Source organism: Helianthus annuus, chromosome 9 (assembly GCF_002127325.2).
Source record: "Helianthus annuus cultivar XRQ/B chromosome 9, HanXRQr2.0-SUNRISE, whole genome shotgun sequence".
Taxonomy (NCBI): domain Eukaryota; kingdom Viridiplantae; phylum Streptophyta; class Magnoliopsida; order Asterales; family Asteraceae; genus Helianthus; species Helianthus annuus.
Window position 1 is genome coordinate 71,079,886 of NC_035441.2, and position 24,675 is coordinate 71,104,560.

General features: G+C 36.6%; 2 protein-coding genes across 3 annotated transcripts; one reads left to right on the forward strand and one right to left on the reverse strand.

Moving 5' to 3' along the window:
- Positions 1-1,103: 1,103 nt before the first annotated feature.
- On the reverse strand, positions 1,104-11,031 carry LOC110877631 (ankyrin repeat domain-containing protein 2B). Of its 2 annotated transcripts, XM_035977379.1 has the most exons (10): positions 10,893-10,978; positions 10,003-10,045; positions 9,283-9,803; positions 7,901-8,052; positions 5,876-6,082; positions 5,629-5,777; positions 3,972-4,137; positions 3,809-3,901; positions 2,612-2,751; positions 1,104-1,335 (listed from the first exon to the last, which is right to left on the reverse strand). In XM_035977379.1, exons 3-10 carry the CDS (start codon positions 9,290-9,292, stop codon positions 1,236-1,238), a joined length of 1,017 nt encoding a protein of 338 aa, XP_035833272.1. In that variant the 5' UTR covers positions 9,293-9,803; positions 10,003-10,045; positions 10,893-10,978; the 3' UTR covers positions 1,104-1,235. The 2 variants fall into 2 exon arrangements, with proteins under 2 accessions (XP_035833272.1, XP_021981482.1); XM_022125790.2 differs by lacking the exon at positions 9,283-9,803 and having other exon boundaries at positions 10,893-11,031.
- An 8,741-nt stretch (positions 11,032-19,772) lies between these two features.
- Positions 19,773-24,046, forward strand: LOC110877632 (transmembrane emp24 domain-containing protein p24delta3). The gene is made up of 4 exons (XM_022125791.2): positions 19,773-20,108; positions 22,453-22,662; positions 22,948-23,024; positions 23,709-24,046. Exons 1-4 carry the CDS (start codon positions 19,902-19,904, stop codon positions 23,851-23,853), a joined length of 639 nt encoding a protein of 212 aa, XP_021981483.1. The 5' UTR covers positions 19,773-19,901; the 3' UTR covers positions 23,854-24,046.
- Positions 24,047-24,675: the final 629 nt, after the last annotated feature.

Genomic DNA, 24,675 nt, shown 5'->3' on the forward strand with positions numbered 1-24,675 from the left:
CCCCTCACCAAGAAGACCACAAAAGAAAGATAAGAGACCCACAACAACGTCCGATAGCTCTACGGGTTTGTCGGAGAAGCTCGAACAATACAAACTTATTAAAGAAGCAAAACAACTAAAAGAGATGGAGTTGGTGGAAATAAGAATGAAACGATAGGAAGACACTATCGCGTTAGTTGCGGAACAACGCAATGCGGTGAGACAACTTTTATATGATCGACATTTAGAGACATTTACTAAGCCACACAACAATATTCCACCGGAGATGTTACCCATTCACCCTAGCCTGAAAACGCAAAATCACGAAAAAATGCCCTTTCTAATTTTTAGTTTTGTGTTTTTATTTTCTAAATGTTATGTAATGTCTTTGTTAATATTTATTTTAATTTAATATAACGTATTTTTGTATTAATGTAATTTTATTTTATTTAAAAACTGTTTTAATTATTGATGCATAATTTTTTGAAATAAAATAAAATAAAAAAGAAATGGACTCCCCACAAAAAGAGGATCTCTTATGTTCAAGTGCAAAATGAGAAGTGAAGAGGAAGGTGACATGACATGTAGTGATTGGCTCTGGTAGAGAGTTTACCACTCACCAATGTCTAATTACTTGTTCAATAATATTCCCTTTTTTTTATTTGTTTAGCTTTTATTATTATTGATCAACTTCTAGTCTTCTACCCTTTTTCACTGCCAAACCAATCAAACATGACTTGATAAAAGGTTGCTCAAGCTCGTTTAAACTCAGCTTTAAGCAGGCTGACTCACAAGCAATCTAGCAGCCTTTACGCCCCTACTAACCATACTTTCCATCATGAAAACTTCGGCTCAAAACCCTCTCACATGAAAACTGCGTTTAGTAACCTCAGGTAAATAAATCTTAGTCAACAATACGCATGATTGTCATTGATTATCCACAAGTTGATCACTTGTGATCCCGTCACACTGCAACTTGTGTCAGGGTAGGCCGGGGGTGTGTCTGCAATGCAATGCAATGCAATGCAATGCAATGCAATGCGCGAAGATCAAATGGCACATCAGGGCAGACAAAGAAGGATCCACTCTCATCGAGTACTTACACATACCAAAAGCAAGAGGGGTGGTGATCGAAAACAAGAGACGTATGAGGTGAATAAAAATGAGTACAGTATGAAACAATACCATAAGTTATAATGGGAACCAAACCAATTCCTCTCAACACAAACATTCACTAACCATCAACCACCTCATGCTTACAGGAACGCATCCTTTTCCAACAGCTTCAATACATCGTTCTGGCTATTTAGTTTTGCAACATCAATAGGTGTCTTGCCGTCCATGTTTTGTAGTGTTCTGCACAGAAATGACAAACACAGAAAAAAGTCAAATCCAAAATTATCACAAAAGACAAGACGCCTATTTAGTTATGAAGTGTTCTATTTATAACAAGTCAAACGGGTTAAATCAAAACATTAGCTATAAGGGAAATAAATTAAACGTACCCTAAACTGTTTTTAAAGTATAAAAGCTTCCTAAATTAGATTAGTATTATTATTGTAATCATGTTCGAACTAAACTATAAAAAAAAAATTAAAAAAATTGGATCGAAAGTATTTCGTTTAAATGACAAAATCCGGTTGAAGATGAAACCTTAAACAAATGCTCTGGATATGACCAATCTAGGTGCAACTTTTGCGGCGCAAGTTACAAGTTGCCGTTACATGCATGGGTGGGTTGTGTGCCAAGAATTTTGTTAACTTGCTAGAGAATTTGGAGTTTTGGACTTAAGACTTTTGGCCCAAAATATTGAATTTACATCATAAATCTAAGGGGTATTGGATTTTAATAATCCCAAGTTTCACTAATTGGCCGGTAATAATCCCAACTTCAAAAATTGCCTACAACAGTCCTAACTTGTAAGATTTTGGCCACCAATGATCCTTGTCTAACTGGGTTATAACCTTGTTGGGCTGGTGACCTGCAACTTATTCCGGCGACCCATTTTACCCCTGAAACCACCAAACGAGACCACCACCAATCATCTCCGACCTCCTGTAATCTTCTCCGCTTCTCAAAAGTTTAAAATTTCCACCATCTACGCAACTCCGGTGACCTGCAACTTATTCAAACGACCTTCTTTACCCCTGAAACCACCAAAGGAGACCACCACTTGTCATCTCCAACCTCTAGTGACCTTCTCCGCCGCTCAAAACTTCAAAAAACTAACTGGGTTATAACCCAGTTAGACAAGGATCATTGGTGGCCAAAATCTTACAAATTGGGACTGTTGTAAGCAATTTTTGAAGTTGGGATTATTACCGGCCAATCAGTGAAACTTGGGATTATTAAAATCCAATACCCCTAAATCTAATAACAAAAATTCAAACAAGTTCGGTGCAGTTCGGTTTTAGAACGAGGTATTACCGAAATCGAACCGTCATATTAGTATGAGTGATTATTTCGGTTCAGTTAACTTGGTTGCGGTCAGGTTAATCGGCTTTTTCCTAACCCCTAGTTGTTGTGACAATCAGGCTCTCAATTCTACCGACTACCAATGTAGAATTTGGAGAAGGATCTACAAGAATAAAATATATATAATATAATATAGGTGGGTTGATCATAAGCTTACACAGCAGCGCCATTATCGAGCAAAAGAGCAACACATTCTTTCCGACCATAGCCAGCAGCATAATGGAGGGCAGTGTTCTTGTTCTTATCTAAAGCATCAACCTTGGCTCCAGCCTCAAGAAGAACCTGAGCGCATTTCACCTGGACAAACATAAATCAACACTAGTGAGCTTGTAAAAACACAAATAAAAGCCTTTTCTTGGATAAAAACAAATAACTTTATAAATAAGGTGACGCATGGTGTGTGTGTGTGTGTGTGTGTACTAGAGATAGCGATTTCAACTAAACCGATCAATTTCCCTAATATTTTGCTTCTAACGGGAGATATGGGTAAAGTTTGAAAACTGGTTGAAAGAAAACACAAGGGTGTGAATTTCTGACACGACACGAATCTAACACGAAATTCACGGGTTTGGCTTTAGTCTAGATGGATTCCGGTCAGTTTCAGGTTGAACCCGCGACCCGTTTAGCTAAACGGGTCAGGTTCAGGTCAACCCAGTCGGTTGGCGGTTGACTCGTTTAACCCATTTATATTATATTATATTTTTTACAATAGGTTTCATGTCATAAATTAAATTGAGTGTGTATTTTATGCCATAATCATAACTTAAAAAGAGATATTGGCATAAGATTTTATACTTTAAATGTAATTGGTATTGGTATTATATACATTTGTGTTTTTTTAGTAAATTTTAATTTCAACATATTAATTTGCGGCATAAAAAATAAAAAAAAAATCCAGGTTGAACGGGTCGTGTTCGTGTCAACCCGTGAATATTCGGGTCGTGTTTGGGTTCGTATAATACGATTTTCGGGTTCGGTCAGGTTGAACCCTAGAATGTATGCAAACACCATAATCATATATCATGATTTTAAGGAATAATGGATTTTAATAATCCTAACTGTTAGTCGTTGGCCAGCAACAATCCCAACTTCAAAAATAACCAGTGGTTGTCCCACATTTTCACATATTGTAAACCAATGGACCTTTAATAACAGAACCTTAATTTCTTTTTGTCCCCTTTTCTGTTAGCAAAGGTCCACTGGTTTACAATATGTGAAAAGGTGGGACCACCACTAGTTATTTTTGAAGTTGGGACCGTTGCCGTCCAATGACTAATAGTTGGGATTAATAAAATCCATTATTCCTTATTTTAAATCAAATTATGATTATAGTAATATAGTATCTTAATCATACCTCCCCATAACCGCAAGCAAAATGCAATGCTGTCCTTCCCTCTGCATCTTCTTCGTCTTTATCAGCACCAGACTCTAACGCCTTCTTCAAACCCTATTTATTGCAAAAAAGTATTTAAAATTGCATGTTTTTCCTATATAACATTAGAAAGGAAGGGACGTACCTCCACATCACCGACGCTTGCAGTTTGATGAACAATAGACTCCTGATTTAGTTCATCTTCATCTTCACCTGCTCCTGAATATCCAGCAAAAGCGGTAGGGTCTCCCGTAACTGGGAGGCCCATTGCTTCACCCAGTTTTTGTAGAACATCTTTGTCGTTCCAGTACCTAAATTTTTAAAAAATGATCTTTTATATATATTTTTTAACGTTTATGATATATTTTAAGCTTTTTTAATACATTTTAAGCTTTTTTGTATATTTTTTTTTAAAACACTACATTTTAGGGCCCGATTTAAAAAAATGATTTTTATATATTTTTTTTCTTATTATATATTTTAAGCTTTTTTTAAACATTTTAAGATTATATATATATATATATATATATAGGTAGAGGATCCTGTACAAAGTCCTACTTTTGTGAGAAGGGTGAGAAATAATGTGGTGATGACAAGTGTCCTATATCTAAATTAATTCAAAAGGGTGAATTAGTAATTTTCTATTTCTTTCAATTAATTGATTAAAAGATAACTGCCCAAAATAACCGCCACCCTTTATTATAGGAATTCGAATTTAGGAATTAATCTACGAATTTGTGTAGTGTTATATAATTCTGTAGTGCAACAACCATTCAGAACTGTATAGTGTTATATATTTTTTAATAGTGTTATATAGTGTTACTTGGTGTTATATGGTGTTATAATATGGTTTTTGGTGTTATATAATTCTGTAGTGTTATATAATTTTGTAGCGCAACCATCAAAAAACACTATATAACACCATAAATTATTAATTTTGTAATGCAACTACCATTCAGAACTATATAGTGTTATATATTTTTTATATAGTGTTACATGGTGTTATATAGTGTTCTTTGGTTATATAGTGTTAGATGATGGATGCATAGTGTTATATAGTGTTATATTTTTTCTGGTAGCATGTCTATGATGGATGTATAGTGTTATATATTGTTATATAGTGTTATATGATAGATGTATAGTGTTATATGATGGATGTATAGTGTTATATGATAGATGTATAGTGTTATACGTTTCTTGCAGCAGTTACATATTTTTGTATTTTTAGAATTAAGGATCGATATAATTTAGCAATTAAATTTGAATAGCTAGTTTTTAGGAGATTAATGGGGGTTTTGGTTGTGTAGGATATGGTTACCATTTGGAAAAGACACTATTGCCCTTCAATTTTACATAAGGTCCTTCTAATTAAAACACAATTTACATTTTTATACCCTATTGATCTCAACCATTAGATCAAATATCCAATGGTTTAAAACACTTCTTACCCTTCTCACATTTTAGACACTTTTTACCATATCCCTACCCTATATATATATATATATACTTTTTTTAAATATATATTTTAAGGCCCGATTTTCACTGCTCGCACGGGGCCCAAAGATCTTTTAGAATTTTCGGGAACGGCCCTGCATTTCTAAAGCTTGTTTAAAGCACCGTAAACAATTAATGTACCAAATATGATGGGAAAAAACAATATTAGTATAATATCTTTCAAATAAAACGATTTAGTATGCTCATGCTATAAGCATTTAAAAACATTTAGAAGCTTTTTTACTTGACAATTATAATTGGAATATATGTGTATACCAATCCTGATATAAAAGCTTATACGGTTATACCTCATCATTGCGGTCGGACCACCGGTTTCTATATCTTCTAAAATATGTTTCAATGATGGATCTTCCTTGATACGTGCCATCCGTTCTTCAAGCTGATCCTTTTGAGCTGGATTGGATAAACTCTCAAGCATCTGAGACATTGATGGATCCTGCCACATATACACAGATGAAACGGTTTGACAGTAAGTTGCTTGTAGCACACATTATGTGAGAAACAACATGCGATAAGCTTAGAGAAACTAAACACCTGCATCAAGGCACTACCAAGGCGTTCAGCCATGCTCATGAACTGAGGGTTTTGCATAACCTGTTGCATGGTGGTATAATATTGCTGTGTGTCAAATTGAGGGACACCACCTTCACCGGCTTGAAAGGTCTTCTGGAGTTGCTCTGCCATTTGGTTGAATGAGGGGTCTTTTGCTATTTGTTCTGCTAATTCTTTCACACTTGGGTCCTGCAAGTGCCATGAATAAAAAAGAATGTTGTAGTGCAAGCTGCCACCGCATCAAATGTATTATTCAGATTATTTATCTATACTCTACAAGTAGCAAATATGACCCGTGTACTTATAAAAACAATAAAGTCGTGCAAAGTGAGAAGGTGTCAAATGAACCCAACATGACAAATGGGACGAAAGTCGCGCCAAGTGTATTCTTTTTAAGCATACAAACTCCAAAATCGTTTTAGAAACTTAAATTGTTACCAAGAATAATCATCGTTGACTTACTAAATATTTACTAAAGACAAAATATTTGAATAAAAAGTGTTTCGGCCGACCCAAAATGGTTCCAGTCCGTACAAAAGAACTAGAATTACTCTTTCTGACTTGTTACACATCCTCTATTCCCATGAGGATGACTTAAGTACATAAGAATGTGTTTTGAGTGATATTTTTTAAGATAACCAGCAATACCAATGCCATAGCTATTGTTATATATCTTAAAAAATAAAGTGTGGTATTTACCACCAGCACCCTTCATTTTAAAAACTTTCAATTTTAACCCATGTGCTCTTACGTTGTAGTTACACTCTTCAAATTTTGAAAATTACAACCTTAACCCCTAGACTATTACTTTATTTTACACCCCCTCAACCTTAAAAAAAGGAAATTTTCTATCAATCTTCAGATAGAAGTACACCAAGCTAATCTCACTAGTCTTGACTTTAGCATTCTTTTCTTTCTTTTTAGGGGATATCTTAGCTATTGGATTACCAAGCCCCTTAACTAATAGATGCTAGTGGAGATCTTCCTTCCCCCTTGCTAATTACCAAGAACTTCGTTGCCACTAGTGGCGAAGAATAATGAAAAACAAAAACAAAAAAACAAAAAAACAAAAAAACAAAAAGAAAGAAAAAAAGAAATAAAGAACTCGGAGCCTAAAGAGAAGTAAGTCTACAAGAAGCTCAGCTAATATGCGCCGGAGAAAGCCAGGTGCCGTAGGTAAGCTCTATTCGGCCCGGAGCATTGATTCCCCATAACGAATAGGCCCTTCGGTCGAGCGAATCCCATTGTTCCGGTCCGAGAATCCCTATGTCTGAGGTCGAGCAGTATGCCACCCTCAAAGCAATGGCCAAGCTGAGGCGGCGGTCCCCATAGAAATCGGTTTACCTAGCTTTCGAGTTCTATCCCTTTCTTCTTTCTTTCCTTGAAGTTTGCCTTTTTAACCCTCAAGTTTGATTTCCGCCACCACCCCCCTCAAGTTTTAAACTTTACGCTTTAACCCCTTCCATTGTTATTCCATTTTTAATGCCACCACCGCCTCAAGCTTTAAACTTTGCGTTTTTACTCCTTGCACTATTACCCCCTCAAGTTTTAAACTTTGCGGTTTTACCCCCTTGCACTATTACTCCATTTTTAACACCACCACCACCCGCTGAATTTTTAAACCTTGCGTTTTTACTCCTTGCACTCAAGTTTTTAAACTTTGCGTTTTTACTCCTTGCACTATTACTCCATTTTTACCGCCACCACCCCGTCAAGTTTTAAACTTTACGTTTTTACTCCTTGTACTATTACTCCATTTTTACACCTCCTTAACTTTAAAATTTTCATTTGGTTAATGCATCACATAACGCTTGGACTAAACCATTCGATGTTTGCAATGTACCTGCGCCGCAACGCGCGTGGGTCTAATTGCTAGTTAATATTTAACAGGCAAGAAAGGTATGTGTGCTTATGTGCAGCCATGTATAAGCATGTCAATGAGTGGCATGCATGCAAATAGATAGACATGTGTGTAAAAGTAGTGAGCGGGAGAAGGGAGTACAGTACATTAAGTAGACCAGCCATAGATGAGAAGTCAAAGGGATTTGCAGGAAATCCAGCACCTGGCATGGATGGTATGGCAGGTGTTGTTCCAGATGGGGCATCTGCAGAGCTTGATTCAGGTGAAGATTTCTTCACTGCTGGATCACTTGTTTCCTCTGTATACATGTATGTAAGGATTTATATTTCTTCTAAATAAAAACTGAAGATATTTGATAACTGCCTAAACATGTGATTCGTTACAACAACAAAAAAAAGATCATCACATAGAACTAACAGCCAATACATATTGTCCATGCCTTTAATCAACTAGATGATAAATTACAAGGAAAACAAGATCAAGTAGCATTCTTAAATTGGAACAATCTACCATTCAAACCTCTTAGCATGATGGCTATCTGAAACGATTAAGAAAAGACAAAAAATCCATATTATTCTTCTAACAAAAAAGGGCTTACGAAACTATATGCTTTGATATCAAAGCAACTACAACAAAAAAACAAAAATCCTCATATGCGTTGATATAATTTTCTAAATTCACTAAAATGGGATGAAATTCTGAAACTTTGATCTTGTTGGATACACAGAAGGCAACTTGCAAAACATTGTCCTTCTAACCAACTTTATTTCAGTATGTCTTCATTCACTAAAGTTTCAAATAAATTTCTCAATTTAAGCAAGTATGATTCATGCTAAAAATGAGAAGTCCATTACCTCTGGTTAAAAATATCAACCATTTCAAATCAATAACAAGGCCATAACAGCAAGGTAATTAAAGGCACAATAAAGTCATAATAGCCTAGGCACCCAGTGCAGCCATACCGCCTTGCATCCATCAAGGCGCTCCGGCTAGATTCTGATCTGAATAGGTATGAACAGCTAAAACGGGTCTGAAACATCCAAAGATGGCCTGGAACCAGCCTAAAACATGTCTAAAACCCCTAAAAATGGTCTATGCATATTGTGTCTTGCTTAAGAAAGCCCTTGCTTTTAAGCGCCTTGTACCTAGGCCCAAGGCCCACCTTTCGCACCTTGAGTACGCCTAGCACCTTCAATTACCAAGCATAATAGTAGCTTAGACCATACGGAGTGGAGGGGCTTGAAAAGGGGGCTTGAAGCGCCATGTGGCAGCCACGTCAGCAAGTGTCAGAAAAGTGGCGTGGTGCAAAAAAGGAAGGAGTGGGACGGGGCGTGAAAGGGTGGCGTGGTGCGACACATGGCATACATTTTTTGTATTTATTTTATATTTAAAAAAAGAAATCTATTAAATTTAAATAAAAACATAAATATTAATTAGATCAATAACATAAATCAAAAAGATTACATTAAGTTAAAAAAAATCATTAAGTTAAAATAAAATTACATAAAGTAAAAAAAATTACATGAACCTTTAATCATCGTCTTCGTCAGCGTCGTTTCGTGGAACGCTCCAAATGTGTTCAACTAATTCCACTCGAAGGTTGTTGTGTGTAACATTGTCATAAAGCTCCCTTGAGTTCGCTTCTTCTCTTTATCACTTATTTCTACACCATTTGGTTGACTCCCCTCCTCATAGTACTAGCAAATTGTGCGTCCCTCGTCCTCCAAAGTCATGTTATGTGAAATAACGCACGCGTACATCACATTTCGAAAAACTTGAAAATTTTGAGTTAAAAAAATGTAAATATATAGGTTTCTTGTACATTTTTTCATCAAACTAGCCGTTCAACAGCTAGTTAGACCTCATCCAATAGAAGGCGGCCACGTCACCCCGACCATTGCCCTCAACGTCGGTCGAATTCTTCAAGCCCCTCCCCCACGCCGCTGACCACACATTTCCAGGGTGGTATGCCCGGGTGGACTAGCTTCCACGCCAGTTTTCCACGCCCACACCGTATAGTCTTACCTATGAGGTTTAGAGTCCAAAATTCTGTGTGACAAGATACTATCACTTATTATTATTATCCAATTGATACAATTATACATTTTCAAAGACAACCTTGTTAAAATGTACAACCTAATTCCACCATCAATCTTCCGGCAATCATAATCTTATTACTATCATCAAATTCAAAGTTCATCTAGTAGAAACAATGCAAAATCACAAAACAACACAATTAAAAACACACCGGTAGTGGTGGCATCCTTGACTTCTGGAACCTTCTCGTTCACCTACAAAATCACAACATAATCAAAATCATCAACAAGCTTCTACTCGAATAAATCTCAATTCAACTTCATCATATCAAAAACAACAAATTGAACATCCGCCAACACAATACCTACTCAAAACAAAACAAAACAAAACAAAATGAATAAATTCATTCAAGTATGACAAAACTGAATAGATACTTCAAATCGAACTAGTGTTTACCTACAATTAACGAGATTGAAATCATTAATTGAACAAATTGAAGTTTGCAAAACAAACTTGAAACTTCTACTCAAATAAAACTCAATTCAACTTGGACATATCAAGAACAACAAATTGAACGTCAGCTAACACAATACATAAACAAAACAATACAGAATGGACAAATTCATTCAAATATATGATGAAATGGAACAGATACATCGAATCGAACAGAACAGAACTAGTGCAGACCTGCAATTAACGAGATTGAAATCAGAACTCAACAAATTGAAGCGTGCAGAACAAACTTCTTCGCAAATAAAACTCAATTCAACTTCAACATATCAAAAACAACAAATGAAACATCCGCTAACACAACACCTAATCAAAACAACACAAAACGAACAAATTCATTCAAAAATGACAAAACTGAACAGATACATACAGACCTATAATTAACGAGATTGAAATCAGAATTGAACAAACTTCTACTCAAATAAAACGCAATGCAAATTCAACATATCAAAAACCACAAAGCAAACGTCCGCTAAAACAATATAAAACGAACAAATTCATTCGAATATGATGAAATTGAACAGATATATTGAATCTAACTAGCACTGATCTACAATTAACGTGATTAAAATCAGAATTGAATGAATTGACCTGCGACATAAGGAGATTTTTGAGAGATAATCACTCGTTATCGCCGGGAGAGAAGTGAAGTGAGTTGAACAGCAATCCACGAGTGTTGAAATAATGAACGGCCTCTGTGTGTTTATCTTGTGGCCCGGATTATCGGTTTGTGTTGGATTTTATTTTATTTTATATTTGTTTGAAAGGTTATTTTATTTTATTTTATTTTATTTTATTTTATTTTAGAGTAAACTGCAATTTTACACCCTGAGGTTAGGGGTCATTGGCATGTCTACCCCCTAAGGAAATAATTGCAAATTACCCCTCCCCCCACTGTTAACTCTTATGTCGCACTTTTACCCCCCGGCCCAACATTCTGTTAGTCTTTAGTGTTTTCTGTTAATGGTCAAAGGGCAAATAGGTAAATTGGCGTTCCTGTTGACCTGCAACCTCATAAAACCCCCTTTTCACCACTTTGAAACCCTGAGGTTAACCTAACTCAAAATTGAAGACACCGCAGTCTCGTTCAAGCATCCTTCAACAATTACAGCTGATTAGAAGTTGTGTTACGAGCATGGATTTTCGATTGTGGAAGTTACGAGCTGAAGATCAGTATTTAGAACCGGCTGAAATGTACCGTAAGTGACATGCAAGCTCACAGCGTTTGAATCAGGTAAAATTTTAACATATTTCTGTGTTAATTTGTTTTTGTTGTTTGATTACAGGTGAAACCCAATCTGAATTTAGCATAAAATTTCACCATGGAGGTAAGTTTGTAGAAAACCCAAATAGGAAATACGTTGGTGGGAAGATGAACTACATTGATCATGTAGATTTTAGAGTGTTGAATACTGATGTGTTAGAGGCGATGGTTAAGAAATTAGGATACAATGATGGGTTGGTTTTCTGCATTCATTACAAGGAACCGTATTGTTCCTTGGATTTTGGTCTTAAGACTTTAAAAGGTGATGTTGACTTAGAGCCTATCTTTGATCATGTGCGTCAAGGAGTCCACATGATAGACATGTATGTTGAACACCGGAGGTCAACAATATTGGAAAATACAAGTGAAGGTCCTATAGGGGCTAATAAAGCAATTGTTCCTGCATCATTTACAAAATATACTCCGAATGATAGTATGAATGAAGATGAGGAAGAGAGTGACGAAAGTGATCCTGATTATGAGTATGTTGAGGAAGATAATTTGGTTTATGAAATAGAGGTGGATATGCAGAGGTTCATGGCTAATGTTGACTTTACTAGGGAAGAACTGGATGGTTCAAGTGATGGGGATCATGATGATGATAGAAGCGAAGAAGGTCATCAGCCTGTTGACCTGGAGGTTTTTGAAAGTGGGTCTGATGACAATTCAAGTCTTAGAGATAAGGTTGCTAGGAAGATAAGGAGGAGAAACAAGAGTGCTTTAAAAGGTCCAAATGATTTGCCATTCTATGTTGGTCAGCTAATTGATGACAAGAAAACGATGAATCAGATGGTGAAAAGTTATGCTCTTAAGGCTAGGAGGGATGTGTTTATTCTAAAAAATGAATTGTTAAGGTATAGGGTAGTATGTTTTGGAAGCAATCCACCACTACTTGGTCCTGTAAAAAAAAAGGGAGAAGAGGGGCAAAATAGTAAATGCACCAAAGTAGGGCAAAAATACAAGCACCTTAAAAGGCATATCAAGCCCACTTGTCCTTGGGCATTTCACATCTCAAGAAACACGGACAAGGATAAGTGGTGTGTGAAGACCATTCATAATCAACACAATTGTTTGACAACAAGGGTCGTTTCTTTGTATACAATGAGTTCGATTGCCAGAGAGATTCAACCTATGATTGAAAGCAATCCAGACATGCCAATTCATGCAATCCAAAGTCAATTGCTTCGGAAGCTGATGTCTGTCGTTAGTGACATGCAAAAACCGAAATAAACTAGTAGCTAGAGTAAGTCGGATATCGAACCAGAGGAGGATTGTGGAAAGTGTGTAATGTTCAGTTTTGATTAACTACTATTGAAAAAGTAAAACTCAGTTGTTGGATTTGATTTATTATCTAAAAATTACGAACTAAAAGTGAGATTTAAATCAATAGAAAGAATAATGGTTCCTCCAGATTTCAGGTTTTATAGCTAGATTCAATTATGTGTTTAATCGAAACACTCACATAGACATAAGTGTTTAAACCTAATTCATCAATTGTGATAACCAACGACTAAGTACTCCGGTCAATACATAACGGGAGGTTATCGAATGATTATCAATTACAATTACAAACCCTAACCCCATGTCAAATATATCTCAATTACTAGAACTCTCGGGAACTGAATGCTTAGAAATTAAGGTTTAAATAAATGCAATTGTTTACAACCAATAAATCAAATCAAATCAAAGGTGAAAAGCATCGAATGCTTAGATCACCTAATCAAAACGATAATAACAAACACATAGTTTTGTCTAACTTACAAAAACCCTCTATCCGGATAAAACCATAAAAGACTAGCCGCTCATGATGGGTTGATGATCTTCAATTGCTTCGGTCATCCCCTTCTGCCGTCGAGATGATTGATGAATTGATGTGATGATATGATATCTTTTAAAACCTCCAAACCTTGCTGCCTATTCACGTGTACTTTGCATGGGCCGTCCACTAGTCAGCCGCCAAGTGATGATGATATGTTTTGTTATCGGCCCAATCCTTGTTCACGTGTTGCCTTCCACACAAAATCCAATATGTCGGCCCAAGTTAAACCAAAGGCCCAGCTGCCACGTGATGTTAAGGATCAGAATCAAAATCCCCTCTCTATGCGTGTGTATATATTAATCTTCTTGTCCAACATGTGACGTCTACACCCATGTGCGGCCCAATCAGGCCAGCCGCCCAAGTAGTCCACGTGAATATTGTTGGCCCAATAAACTCCTCTAAAAATGATGATGATTATGTTCCGATTCTCGTTCCCTCCAAACCTTAAATGGCGGCTCTCTTTCTCCAACTTTAGATGTCAGCCGCCACTTTCAATAAGTGTGTGATATATCTACCCATGTGATGTCTTAACTGATGATGATGATGTTATTTGTTGACAAAAAACCATCCCCACTTGAATTAAAGCTGCCAACATTTACTCCTCTCTCAAATGCATGTGACACTCTAAAAATAAGTCATGATTATGTTGTATCTTGACTTTTTGTGCCTCCTTGTTTTTCGTGAATCATTGTTTGCAATTTTAGAATTGTCGTAGACTACGGATTAGTACCGTAGCTTACGGTCTAGACATTCTGTTTCTATTGTTATTCTTGGCCGTAGTCTACGCTTTCTATACCGTACGCCACATCTCAACATGCTGCTGTGCCTTTGTTTGAATTAGTACAACTTTCATTTAATTACCAATCAACCTCTGGACTTCATTCTTGTGCATCTCTTGTACATTCAAGCAATCTTTTCGATCCGAACAAGTCCAGAATAACGCCTTTCGCCATGTGTTATCATCCACGGGTGTTCCGCATCATCTTTAAACTCTCCAACTTTACCGAATTAAGTGATTTACCTGTAATATCACAATTATACGTAGTTATCACATTCGCAATATATAACCGCATAAAACGCACTAAAAACACAATACTTAAACACTTTAACACCCGGGTTTCACACTCTCCATCAGAAGCATCAACTTGAAATATCACTCCATAAGGTCTTCAGAGCCAAGAGGATAGCAACTACGAAGATTTATGGTGATTACCAAGAACAATATGCTTTGCTAAGGTCATATTGTGATGAACTTCTAAAAGTCAACCCAGGTAGTACAATTAAAATTGATGTGGAGCCATGTGGGAACTCAACTAGTCCTACAAGGTAGTTTCGAAGGGTTTATTTTTGTTTCGCCTCTATGATGAGAGGATTTAAGATGATTAGAAGACCATTGCTGGGTGTGGATGGCTGTTTCATGAAAGGTCCATATCCTGGACAGATCTTGAGTGCTGTTGGTATTGATGGAAATAATAGCATATATCCAGTTTGTTATGCCGTTGTTGAGGCAGAAACAACACAAACCTGGAAATGGTTTTTGCAACTGTTGAGAGATGACCTAGGGTGTACGGCTGACTCTTGTTTCACCTTCATCAGTGACAGACAAAAGGTAATAAGTTCTTATGATTAATAAATTGCAAAAAAACTTTGGTAGCAAAATATTATAATTATTTAGCAAATTGAATTGCATTTTGTATCACAGGGTCTGATTCCTGCTATGCTAGCTGTTTTTCCTAATGGTGAGCACAGATTTTGTTTGAGGCACATCCATGAGAACATGAAATCCAAGTGGCGTGGAGATCTTTACAAGAATTTGCTTTGGTCAGCCGGAAGGAAGACATCCATTCCATACTTTAACAAAGCTATGGAAGAAATTAAGACAACAGAACGAGCTATGTATGACTGGCTGAATGAGATCCCATTCACCGCTTGGTCAAGAGCATATTTTTCTGGAAGAGCTAAATGTGATATGTTGCTGAACAACATTTGTGAGGTTTTTAACCGACAAATCGTAGGAGCAAGGGACAAGCCGATTATCACATGCCTAGAATTCATTCGGGAGTACATGACCAAGAGGATAGTTAATGTCAACAAATTGCAAGCAAAGTGTACGGGGCCACTGACACCTCATGCAACTGAGGTGTTCGATGAGATCAAGAAACAGACTGCTAAAATGTCTGTTCTCATGGTTGATTCAGACAAGTATCAAGTAACAGGTCCGAGATCACAGTGTGTTGTGAATGTCAAACATAAAACTTGTGCATGCAGGAAGTGGGATTTAACAGGGATGCCTTGCAAACATGCAGTTGCAGCCATATGGGATATGTCAAGGAATAACATTGATGCTGGCATACCAGAAGAGTGGGTGGATGATGTGTATTGGTTGTCAACATGGAAGAAAGTCTATCAAAATGTGATAGAGCCAATCAACGGGCCGGAGATGTGGACTCCTTCAGAGTGTCCAACAACACTCATCCCACCGAAGCATCATACACAAGTTGGAAGGCCTAAGAAGAAAAGAAAGAAGGCATTTGGTGAAAAGGATCTTGAGCATGAGTTCGACAAAGGAGGTAAAATGACCAGAAAGGGAAGTAGCATCAAGTGTGGTAAATGCGGGAACATGGGTCACAATGTCAGGAGCTGCAAAGGACAAGGTGGTGAACAATCAACTGCTTCACAGGAATCACACACTGCAACTCAAGGTGCACCAGTTTACAATCTTGATGAGTGATGGATGGTTTGTAAGTTTAGAGTATGTTTGTTTGTTTGTCAAGTTTCAACAAGACAATGTTTGGTTTGTACCTTTATGTTTGGTTTGTACCTTTATGTTTGTTTAATGTCATGCATGCTTTGGTTTATTATGGTAGAGTATGGCTGCTTTAGTAAAAAAATGTGTTCAAACAGATTTTTGGGGGAAGGTCATTCGATTACAAACCAACATTTAGTACAAATAAGATGTCCAAAATACAAACATACAACCGAACAAATCTAGCCTATTTCCAGTGACAATCATCCAAACAAGACCAATCCGAATCAGAACCATGCTCCCCTTCATATGGGTCAAAGTACCAATCATCGTCTTCATCCCAATATGTGTAATCCCATGCATGTTCCAGCAGTTCAGGATCATAATCCTTTGTCGGATCTCCGAATATCTTTTCATAATCAGTTTGTTGCTCCATGTAAGGTCTGAGTATCTCAGACTCTTGATCTTCAAAGTATACATAACTGTCTGGTTCTTCGGCGGCAACAACGTCTTCATCCTTAGCAATATCTTTCTCATTCTCAACTTTACCATTCTCTTTGTCAGCCATACCTACAGAATTACATCCAGGCTACCAAAACAAACATATAAGAACTTGAAAAGTAGCATTGCATAAACTTCAAAAGTCATAACCAAAATACGGTTACACTCAAAATACACAACCAAATCCAATTTCTCGACATTAACCTACTTAAGTAAAAAAAAATACAACAATCAAGACCCAAGTAATCACAAAGTACATCTTCAGTTTCAACACATCCCCATTCTTGTACCGAGCCAACTGTTCTTTACACTTAGCCAACTCATCCTTATCTTTAATGCTTTGAGTTAAAGCAGGCATTACCTCTCGACAAATCGAACATCCCTGTTCTTCACCAACATCTGCCCATCTGAGGAAGCCACATCCTCCAACCTGTTATCGGACATCATAAGCAACATAAGAATGAAACTTGAGTTTCAATAACCATTTAACAGAAGAAACTTACACATCTAAGATACAATAGACCAGGATTAGCTTTGGAATGTGACTCTTTGAACACTGTTTTCGAACCACAAGGACATATGATGTCCGAAGCTTCACTTTTTCTCATGGTCTCCTTGGATCGCAACACAGAGGAAGAAGATGAAGACATGTTCAGCGATTTTGGGGGTGGATTGAAGAAGACAGTGAGAGAGAGCGATTTACACAGAGAAATTAGGGCTAGAACCACTTAAATGAGGAAGAGGAATATGTTGGGGGGTAATTTGGACATTTCATCACTCTCTAACGGGAAGACTAACGGAATGTTGGGCCGGGGGGTAAAAGTGCGACATAAGAGTTAACAGTGGGGGGGGGGGGGTAATTTGCAATTATTTTCTTGGGGGGGTAGACATGCCAATGACCCCTAACCTTAGGGTGTAAAATTGCAGTTTACTCTTTATTTTATTTATAGGGTGAGGATTTTGGCTATGAAGATAGGAAACAATAGAATTATAATTATGACATGTGGCAAAATTTAAAATAAAGAGAAAGGGTATTTTATTCAATCATATCCTTTCTTATTTCTCTTCTCCTCAGTAACTTCAAAACCCACCGTTTTCAAAACTCACCATCTTCAACCATTTCTTCGCTTTCTATCTTAATAATCACTACATTATAGTGTGATTTTCATCACCAATCAATGATTCAAACACCCGATCAACGTGTTCTTCAGCTTTTTTTGAATAAACCTAGTTTAATTTCATACAATATCTCATTTTTTTCATGTGATTTTGAAGCGAATCACTCGATTCGTTCGATTCGATCGCTGATAAGTGTTTCTAACATTCAAATTTCGTCAATCGGTGAAGAAATCTGAAGAAATCGGCTTCGATCTATGTAAGATTTTTTTGAATTGCATTTTTACGATCTGGATTTTTGAATTGAGTCATTGCGTTTTACGATCTTGGCGGGGGTCCGGGGGCAGCGCCCCTAGGAGCATGGTCCAAGGGGCAGAACCCCTGGCTGGGGTCGTAGTCAGTTTTTGATTTGCTACTCTCTGGTTCAGACATCACAGACAATTTTATGTGTCCATTGCGTTTTAGAAATAAGAGAGTTTTATGTGTTTTCTAGCCATTGCGTTTAAAAAAAAACACATTTTTGAAGTGTTTTTAGTTCATTGCGTTTTAGGTAAACACATTTTTATGTGTTTCCAGTCCATTGCATTTTAGAAAATATACTTTCTTTTGTGTTTTTAGGTCATTGCGTTTTAGAAATAAGACATTTTTATGTGTTTTTTGGCTATTGCATTTTAGATAAACACATTTTTGAAGTGTTTTTAGTCATTGCGTTTTAGGTAAAAACACATTTTTATGTTTTTTCAGTCCATTGCGTTTTATAAAAAAGACATTTTTAAATGTTTTCTGGCCATTGCGTTTTAGAAATAAGACATTTCTTTGTGTTTTTTGTGCATTGCGTTTTAGGTAAAACACATTTTTATGTGTTTTCAGTCAATTGCGTTTTAGAAAGTACACTTTCATTTGTGTTTTTAGGCTATTGCGTTTTAGAAATAAGATATTTCTTTGTGTTTTCTGGCCATTGTGTTTTACAAATAAGACATTTCTTTGTGTTTTTGGTGCATTGCGTTTTAGAAAAATGTCATTTTTTAGGTTTTTTTCCATTGCGTTTTACGCAACTGAGTTTTTTTCCATTGCATTTTACGCAACTGAGTTTTCGATTTTTTTTCGAAAATATAGCAATAGTATACTCGTTTTAAAGATAAAAAAAACACTCGTTTTTTTGGTGCAATTTTTATAAAAAAAAAATAATGTCGTATGAAAGAGTTATTAACGTTTAAAAAAATGAGGGGGAATTGGAGGAGAGAGAAACTATTGCCTTGGATTGACTAGAATGCCCCTAGATAAACCCACGAGCTTCCTTTTTTTCTTCAATTTCACTCATTTAATCTTAGCATTTGATTAAATAAATAGATGGTGAAGATGACTTCCTAGGCTTTCTACCCAAATAAACTTCCTATTATATACTAACCCTATATTTATAATACTTTAAAAAGGAGAATTAATAATTGCAAAACTTATTAGTGTATACGGGTCGTATAAGCTTATACAACCCGTATAGAATAAGCCTTTGTCAGTTTACTTTATTCTATTATGGGTTGTATAACCTTATACGACCGTATACACCATGTGAGAATAAGATTTATGTCTGTTCCTATATAATGTATAAGATACCTTTATACGGGCCGTATATTTTAAATTTCGTTTTTTTTTAATTTTAATTGTTTGACTCGACGTATTATTTCTCGATACGCGTGTGACAAGACGTAAGATTCTTCAATTCGATGTTATATTTCTCGATTTTCATGCGAGTTATGTGATTAGACAATAGATTCTCGATATTCGTGTGAATTATTTGATTCGACGTTAGATTTCTCGATTCGAGTGTTAATCTTTCTTTATTTTTTAGTTTTGAATTTGATTTTTGAACCACCCACGAATAAAAGTCCTGCTCTCCCAAACACAAAATCACACCAATCCGAAACACCCCTTTACAATGCCGATTTCCAAGGCCCACTAAAATAACCATTTCCCAAAAATCATGCAGAGCCCAGATCACACTTTTCCACGTCATCATGCCAAACCGCATGAGTCATGACAATAACATACACCAACTTCAATTCTCTTATCATTTCTTCATCGATCATACCGAAATTCACACACAGAAAACCCTAGAAATCCTTACAAATACATAATAATTTTACACGCAAACTCAAAATGACGGATAAAATTAGATTATTGTTGCCGATTTTCTTGTTATTGACGTTAGTTTTCGTGCAAATTGGTGAATCTGTGTGGTTGAATTTACCTAAATCGGGAAATAAGTGTGTGAGTGAAGAGATACATAATAATGTTGTTGTTGTTGGAGATTATGTTGTGATTTCTGATGATCATCTTCATCCTACTCCCACGATTTCTTCTAAGGTAATTGACTATGTATTTGTTTTTATGTAGTTGAAGATGAATTAAGTTTATGAATTGTTTTGGTTTGTGGTGTAGTGTGGGGAAAGTTAAATAATTAGAGATTAGCAATTGTAAAGAGCCTCAAATGTTTAAAAGGAAAATAAAGTTTAGGTAGCCCAAGCCGCTAGACGCACTTTGGGCGTAGGCGCTTGGGCTTTTTAAATAAGGCGCATTGTATAAATATACCATTTTTAGGGGTTTTTAGACATGTTATAAGACCATGTGTAATGGGGGAAGTGACATAATGGCAATGCCCAGCATGAAGTGACATGTGGCATATGTGACATTATTGGGGTGAAGTTAAAAAGGGGTGTAGTGGAGATTTGTGAAGACGTGGAGAAATCTGATTTTTAATTTCTTTTTTTTAAGTTAAAAAAGTATTCAAAATAGATGTGGAAGGATCTGATTGGCCATTCAAATTCATCTCAGGCGTGTTTGAGGAAACGCCATTAAAAAAAGGCAAAAAACGCCTGGGGGCGCTGTGGTGGGCTTTATGGGGCGTTTTTGGGGCATTCCACGCCCAATTCCACCCCCACTACGGATGGTCTAAGTTGGTTTAGGGCTAGTTTAGGTGGGTCCCATGTGTTTTTTGGGATGTTTCAGACCACTTTTAGCTGTTTAGGACAGAATATAGCCTCACCTCGCCTAGGCGACTGCTTTGAATAAGATGTAATAAGCAGATAAGAAGTTTTTATAAGCAATCCCAACACCCCCTCATATGCATCAGAATACTCTAGGTAGATAGATACTTAGCTTCAATACACGATTCCATACACCCCTAACTCTGTGAATAATGGTATTCTCACGACTGTTGGAAGCTATAATGTTGATCTTTGTGGTAGATTTTAAAACTGGTCCTTTTATTTCATGGTAGAAAGAACAGTTATAATGTGAATTTTTCTTTTTGATAGATGAACGAGTATTTGGTTTTATATATACATTAGTGATTAGACCACTTGATTCGAAAACTAAAACTTGATGTAAAACGTTTCTGTTACGAATATACAACCTTGGTTTTAAAATGCGTGTCTGAGGCATGAGGTGATCTCACGGCCTTGAGATGGTGCCTCATGCATATCTGGATCAAAATTAGTGCATGTAGGAGGCTGGTATGTAAAAACAACCAAAGGGATGAGGAAATTACTTGATAAAAAGGCTGCAGCTTCTGGTTGTACATAAAGCTTACACTTATCAGTTCTGTAAAAGTTCATTTGAATTATTTAGGCTAACTCCAATGCGCCTGTTGGTGGTGAATCCTTTAAAATCCTTAATAGCCCTTAGCAATGTGAAAGTGTGTCCATACATGTCTATGGCAAAAAAAGCCCTTCTGCAAGGGCGTTTATTTTTCTTGGATTTTACATATGAGTGGGCCCAAACTAAAAAAATAAAAAGGTTTCGTTTAAATATTGTGTGTAGTGAGTAGGTGATGAGGTGGAAATTAATTAAGGTAAGGATATTTGTAGGGTTGGAGATGAAATGAGGGCGCACATAGCATTGGAGATAGTCTTAGAGCCCATAAAAGCTTTAGATATTTGTAAGGATATGATGTGGCAGATGACGTAGCAGCTAAGGACGCATAAGGGCGCACATAGCATTGGAGATAGTCTTAGAGCCCATAAAAGCATTTTAACAAAATGGGTTCCTTTGGTTTTCCATCATCCATGCAAAATCACCCACGAGCAGTGGCGAAGCTTTAGATTTCCGACCGGGGGGTCGAAAACGTATATACCAAAAATTTCTATAAAACCGGAAGGTCAAAAACGTATATACCCAAAAATTTCTATACGAAAACTATATACTCTCCACTACTGAGCGAAAAGTTCGGGGCGTCGGCCGCCCCCTCCTGCCCCCACAAAGCTACGCCCTTGCCCACGAGGGGTTAAATTTGGACCTAATGTGACTACTGGTTGGAACATTTAGAACAAATGATGTTTATCTGCTCAAGGGTCATTAAATAAATTATCTGGTAGTGTTTGTTATCTTCACATTTCTTAGAATGCCCTGATAAAGCATATCTTTTGTAATGCCAAGTAGCATGGACCAAACCTAAAATCTTCTATCATATGTACAAAACATATGTCATGTTGTGTGTGTATAGTCGCTGCATGTTTTAAGTCCAGCTTAACAAAGTCTTTTTTTCATGGCAACTTCTATAAAAGGACGTTTTATGTAATTAATAAATGTGTTTGGTGTTTACTTTCCTTTTCTGCATCATGTAATCAGGATTATCTGTATAATGTATATAATTTTTGCATATGTTTGAACACAAATGAAATCTAACTATGGTTTTGGCTTTTTTTTGTAGGTTACATCACCTTATGGAAACGTTCTTCACCATAAGGAGAATGTGACACATGGTCAATTTGCATTCACATCAAGTGAGTCTGGTCAGTATATGACATGTTTCTGGCCGGACCGCCCTAATGAAGGTGGTGCCTTAAGTGTTAATATTGACTGGAAAATTGGAGTCGCAGCAAAGGATTGGGAGTCGGTTGCTAGAAAAGAAAAAATCGAGGTGAGTTACAACTCTTGACATTATGTTAAAAATGTCAACAAAGCGTAAACAAATAGATTTAAGGTGGCAAAATGATTCAAAAGTTGATCTTTTCTCATAAGTGGAATATTATTTTCTCATTGTTAGTTACAGTGATTCACTTCCAAATTTTCTGTATGAATCTATGATGCATTCTATAAAATCATTTGTCAAGTTAAACATTCCGATTTTCACAGATGGGGGGGGGGGGGGGGGTTATGTTCCACTTTTACTTTTCCTGATATTTTTGGTTGAATTATGTCACAGGGTGTTGAGCTCGAGTTGAGAAAGCTTGAAGGAGCAGTGGAGGCCATTCATGATAATCTGTTATACCTCAAGAGCAGGTGAACTTTATTTCTTGCAATTCAACGTCAATGTTGTTAATCTGCTGAGGTGGCAAGATGGGTGAGTTGAAACGTTTTAACTCAAACTGCGTTGACCCGCTAACACTTTTTTCTTCTCTTTTGCATTAGTTTCTTTTTAATATAAGTAGGGATGATTTCATATACTCCCCTTAGTCCCTTACAACGAACAAAAACTCACAATATCAAATATACCCAAATTTTAAATTTATGACATGTTTACCCTCCCCTTGGATATGAGTTTGAAGCGTAAGGAGAAAGAGAAGGTCTAATTGTCATATTACAAATTGTATTCAATGAAAATGGTAAACTTGAAATTACAAGTAATTGGACTGGGTAGATTTAATTTTAATTTGTTTGGTTCGGTAAATATGTTATTTTGCAAGTTTTCAAGGGTATATATGAAATTTCCCCACATAGATATAAATAACTAATGTGTTATCTATTATTACAATAGTAATCTAGATCTAGATATATAAATAAAAAAAGATTAGGAGATTATATGCGTTAAGAAGCAGAATTCAGATAAACGACTTTTAACCCGTTTGACATGTTCCCCTGGGCTCATTTGTGATAAAAACACAGAACTTGCCACCTCTATAATATGTTATCTCTACGTGTCCGTGTGTTTGGATAGTGATTCGCGTTGTTTTATGGGTAATGCAGAGAGGCAGAAATGAGAGGAGTTAGTGAGACTACCAATTCTCGGGTGGCTTGGTACAGTATCATATCCTTGGGTATTTGCATTTTGGCGTCATGTGCACAACTATGGTACTTGACTCGTTTCTTCCAAAAGAAGAAACTGATCTAGATTTTTAATCTCTCATGGTAATGTTATAAGATAGGATTTAATCAATGAAAGAAGTACTGTTTCTTTTTTTGTTTTTCTTGATTATGGTGGATTCAAGATTCGTGATACCATGTGTAGACAAGTATACTCCTACATGTTCGCTTTTCGGATGATGGGAAATAGTTTAATGAACATAACACGTTTATTGTGTTTACGGTTGTTTAATACATGTTTTCTTCATGTTTGTGTTTGGGCCTTTCCGTAATACCAATGTTAAGGCGGTTATCAACTATCCTGTGTCTCCTCCTACACACGTCGAGAGCGTCATTTTATTAGATTATGTAGGGAGCATATTATTTTTAGAATTGTTTCACACCTGGACACAATAGCAAATCATGTAAGATAACAATAGAGTACCAGTAGGGAAAGTAGCTTAGAAAGTAGGTAGGCCAAACAACAAACATGTTGGGAAAACAGGTTCATGTTCTGTAGATGTTGGTTCAAGTGTTGGGTGAATTGTTCACTCAAAGGATTGTAGTTGGTTCAAGTGTTGGGTGAAAGTGATTACTCAAAGGATGGTGCAAATTCTGGTTCAAAGAGTGGGGAAGTGTCATGTTGGCGAGTTTCGGTCGACAAATTGAATTGATGACGTTGACCATGACCATGACCATGACCTGTATCATGTGGTGAAAATAACGTTAAAAGAGTGGGATGGTTAATCATGCATCATGTGGTAGCGTTGATAGCCGAAAGACAAAAGGGTACATGCACCAATCGGTTTTTGTCCCGATTGTTGAGTGTTATGTGCCTTGTGTCCAAGGCTTGATGCAAAACTACTATCGA

What these genes read in the sequence shown, in the direction of transcription:
- LOC110877631 (XM_022125790.2), bottom strand. An exon ending in TTGGTAGTGCCTTGATGCAG is followed by an intron (nt 5,778 to 5,875) that starts GTGTTTAGTTTC and finishes TATATGTGGCAG; the next exon opens with GATCCATCAATGTCTCAGAT. An exon ending in GGTCCGACCGCAATGATGAG is followed by an intron (nt 4,138 to 5,628) that starts GTATAACCGTAT and finishes TTAAAAATTTAG; the next exon opens with GTACTGGAACGACAAAGATG.
- LOC110877632 (XM_022125791.2), top strand. Translation starts at nt 19,902, where the DNA reads ATGACGGATAAAATTAGATTATTGTTGCCGATTTTCTTGTTATTGACG. An exon ending in CTCCCACGATTTCTTCTAAG is followed by an intron (nt 20,109 to 22,452) that starts GTAATTGACTAT and finishes TTTTTTTTGTAG; the next exon opens with GTTACATCACCTTATGGAAA. An exon ending in CTGTTATACCTCAAGAGCAG is followed by an intron (nt 23,025 to 23,708) that starts GTGAACTTTATT and finishes TGGGTAATGCAG; the next exon opens with AGAGGCAGAAATGAGAGGAG.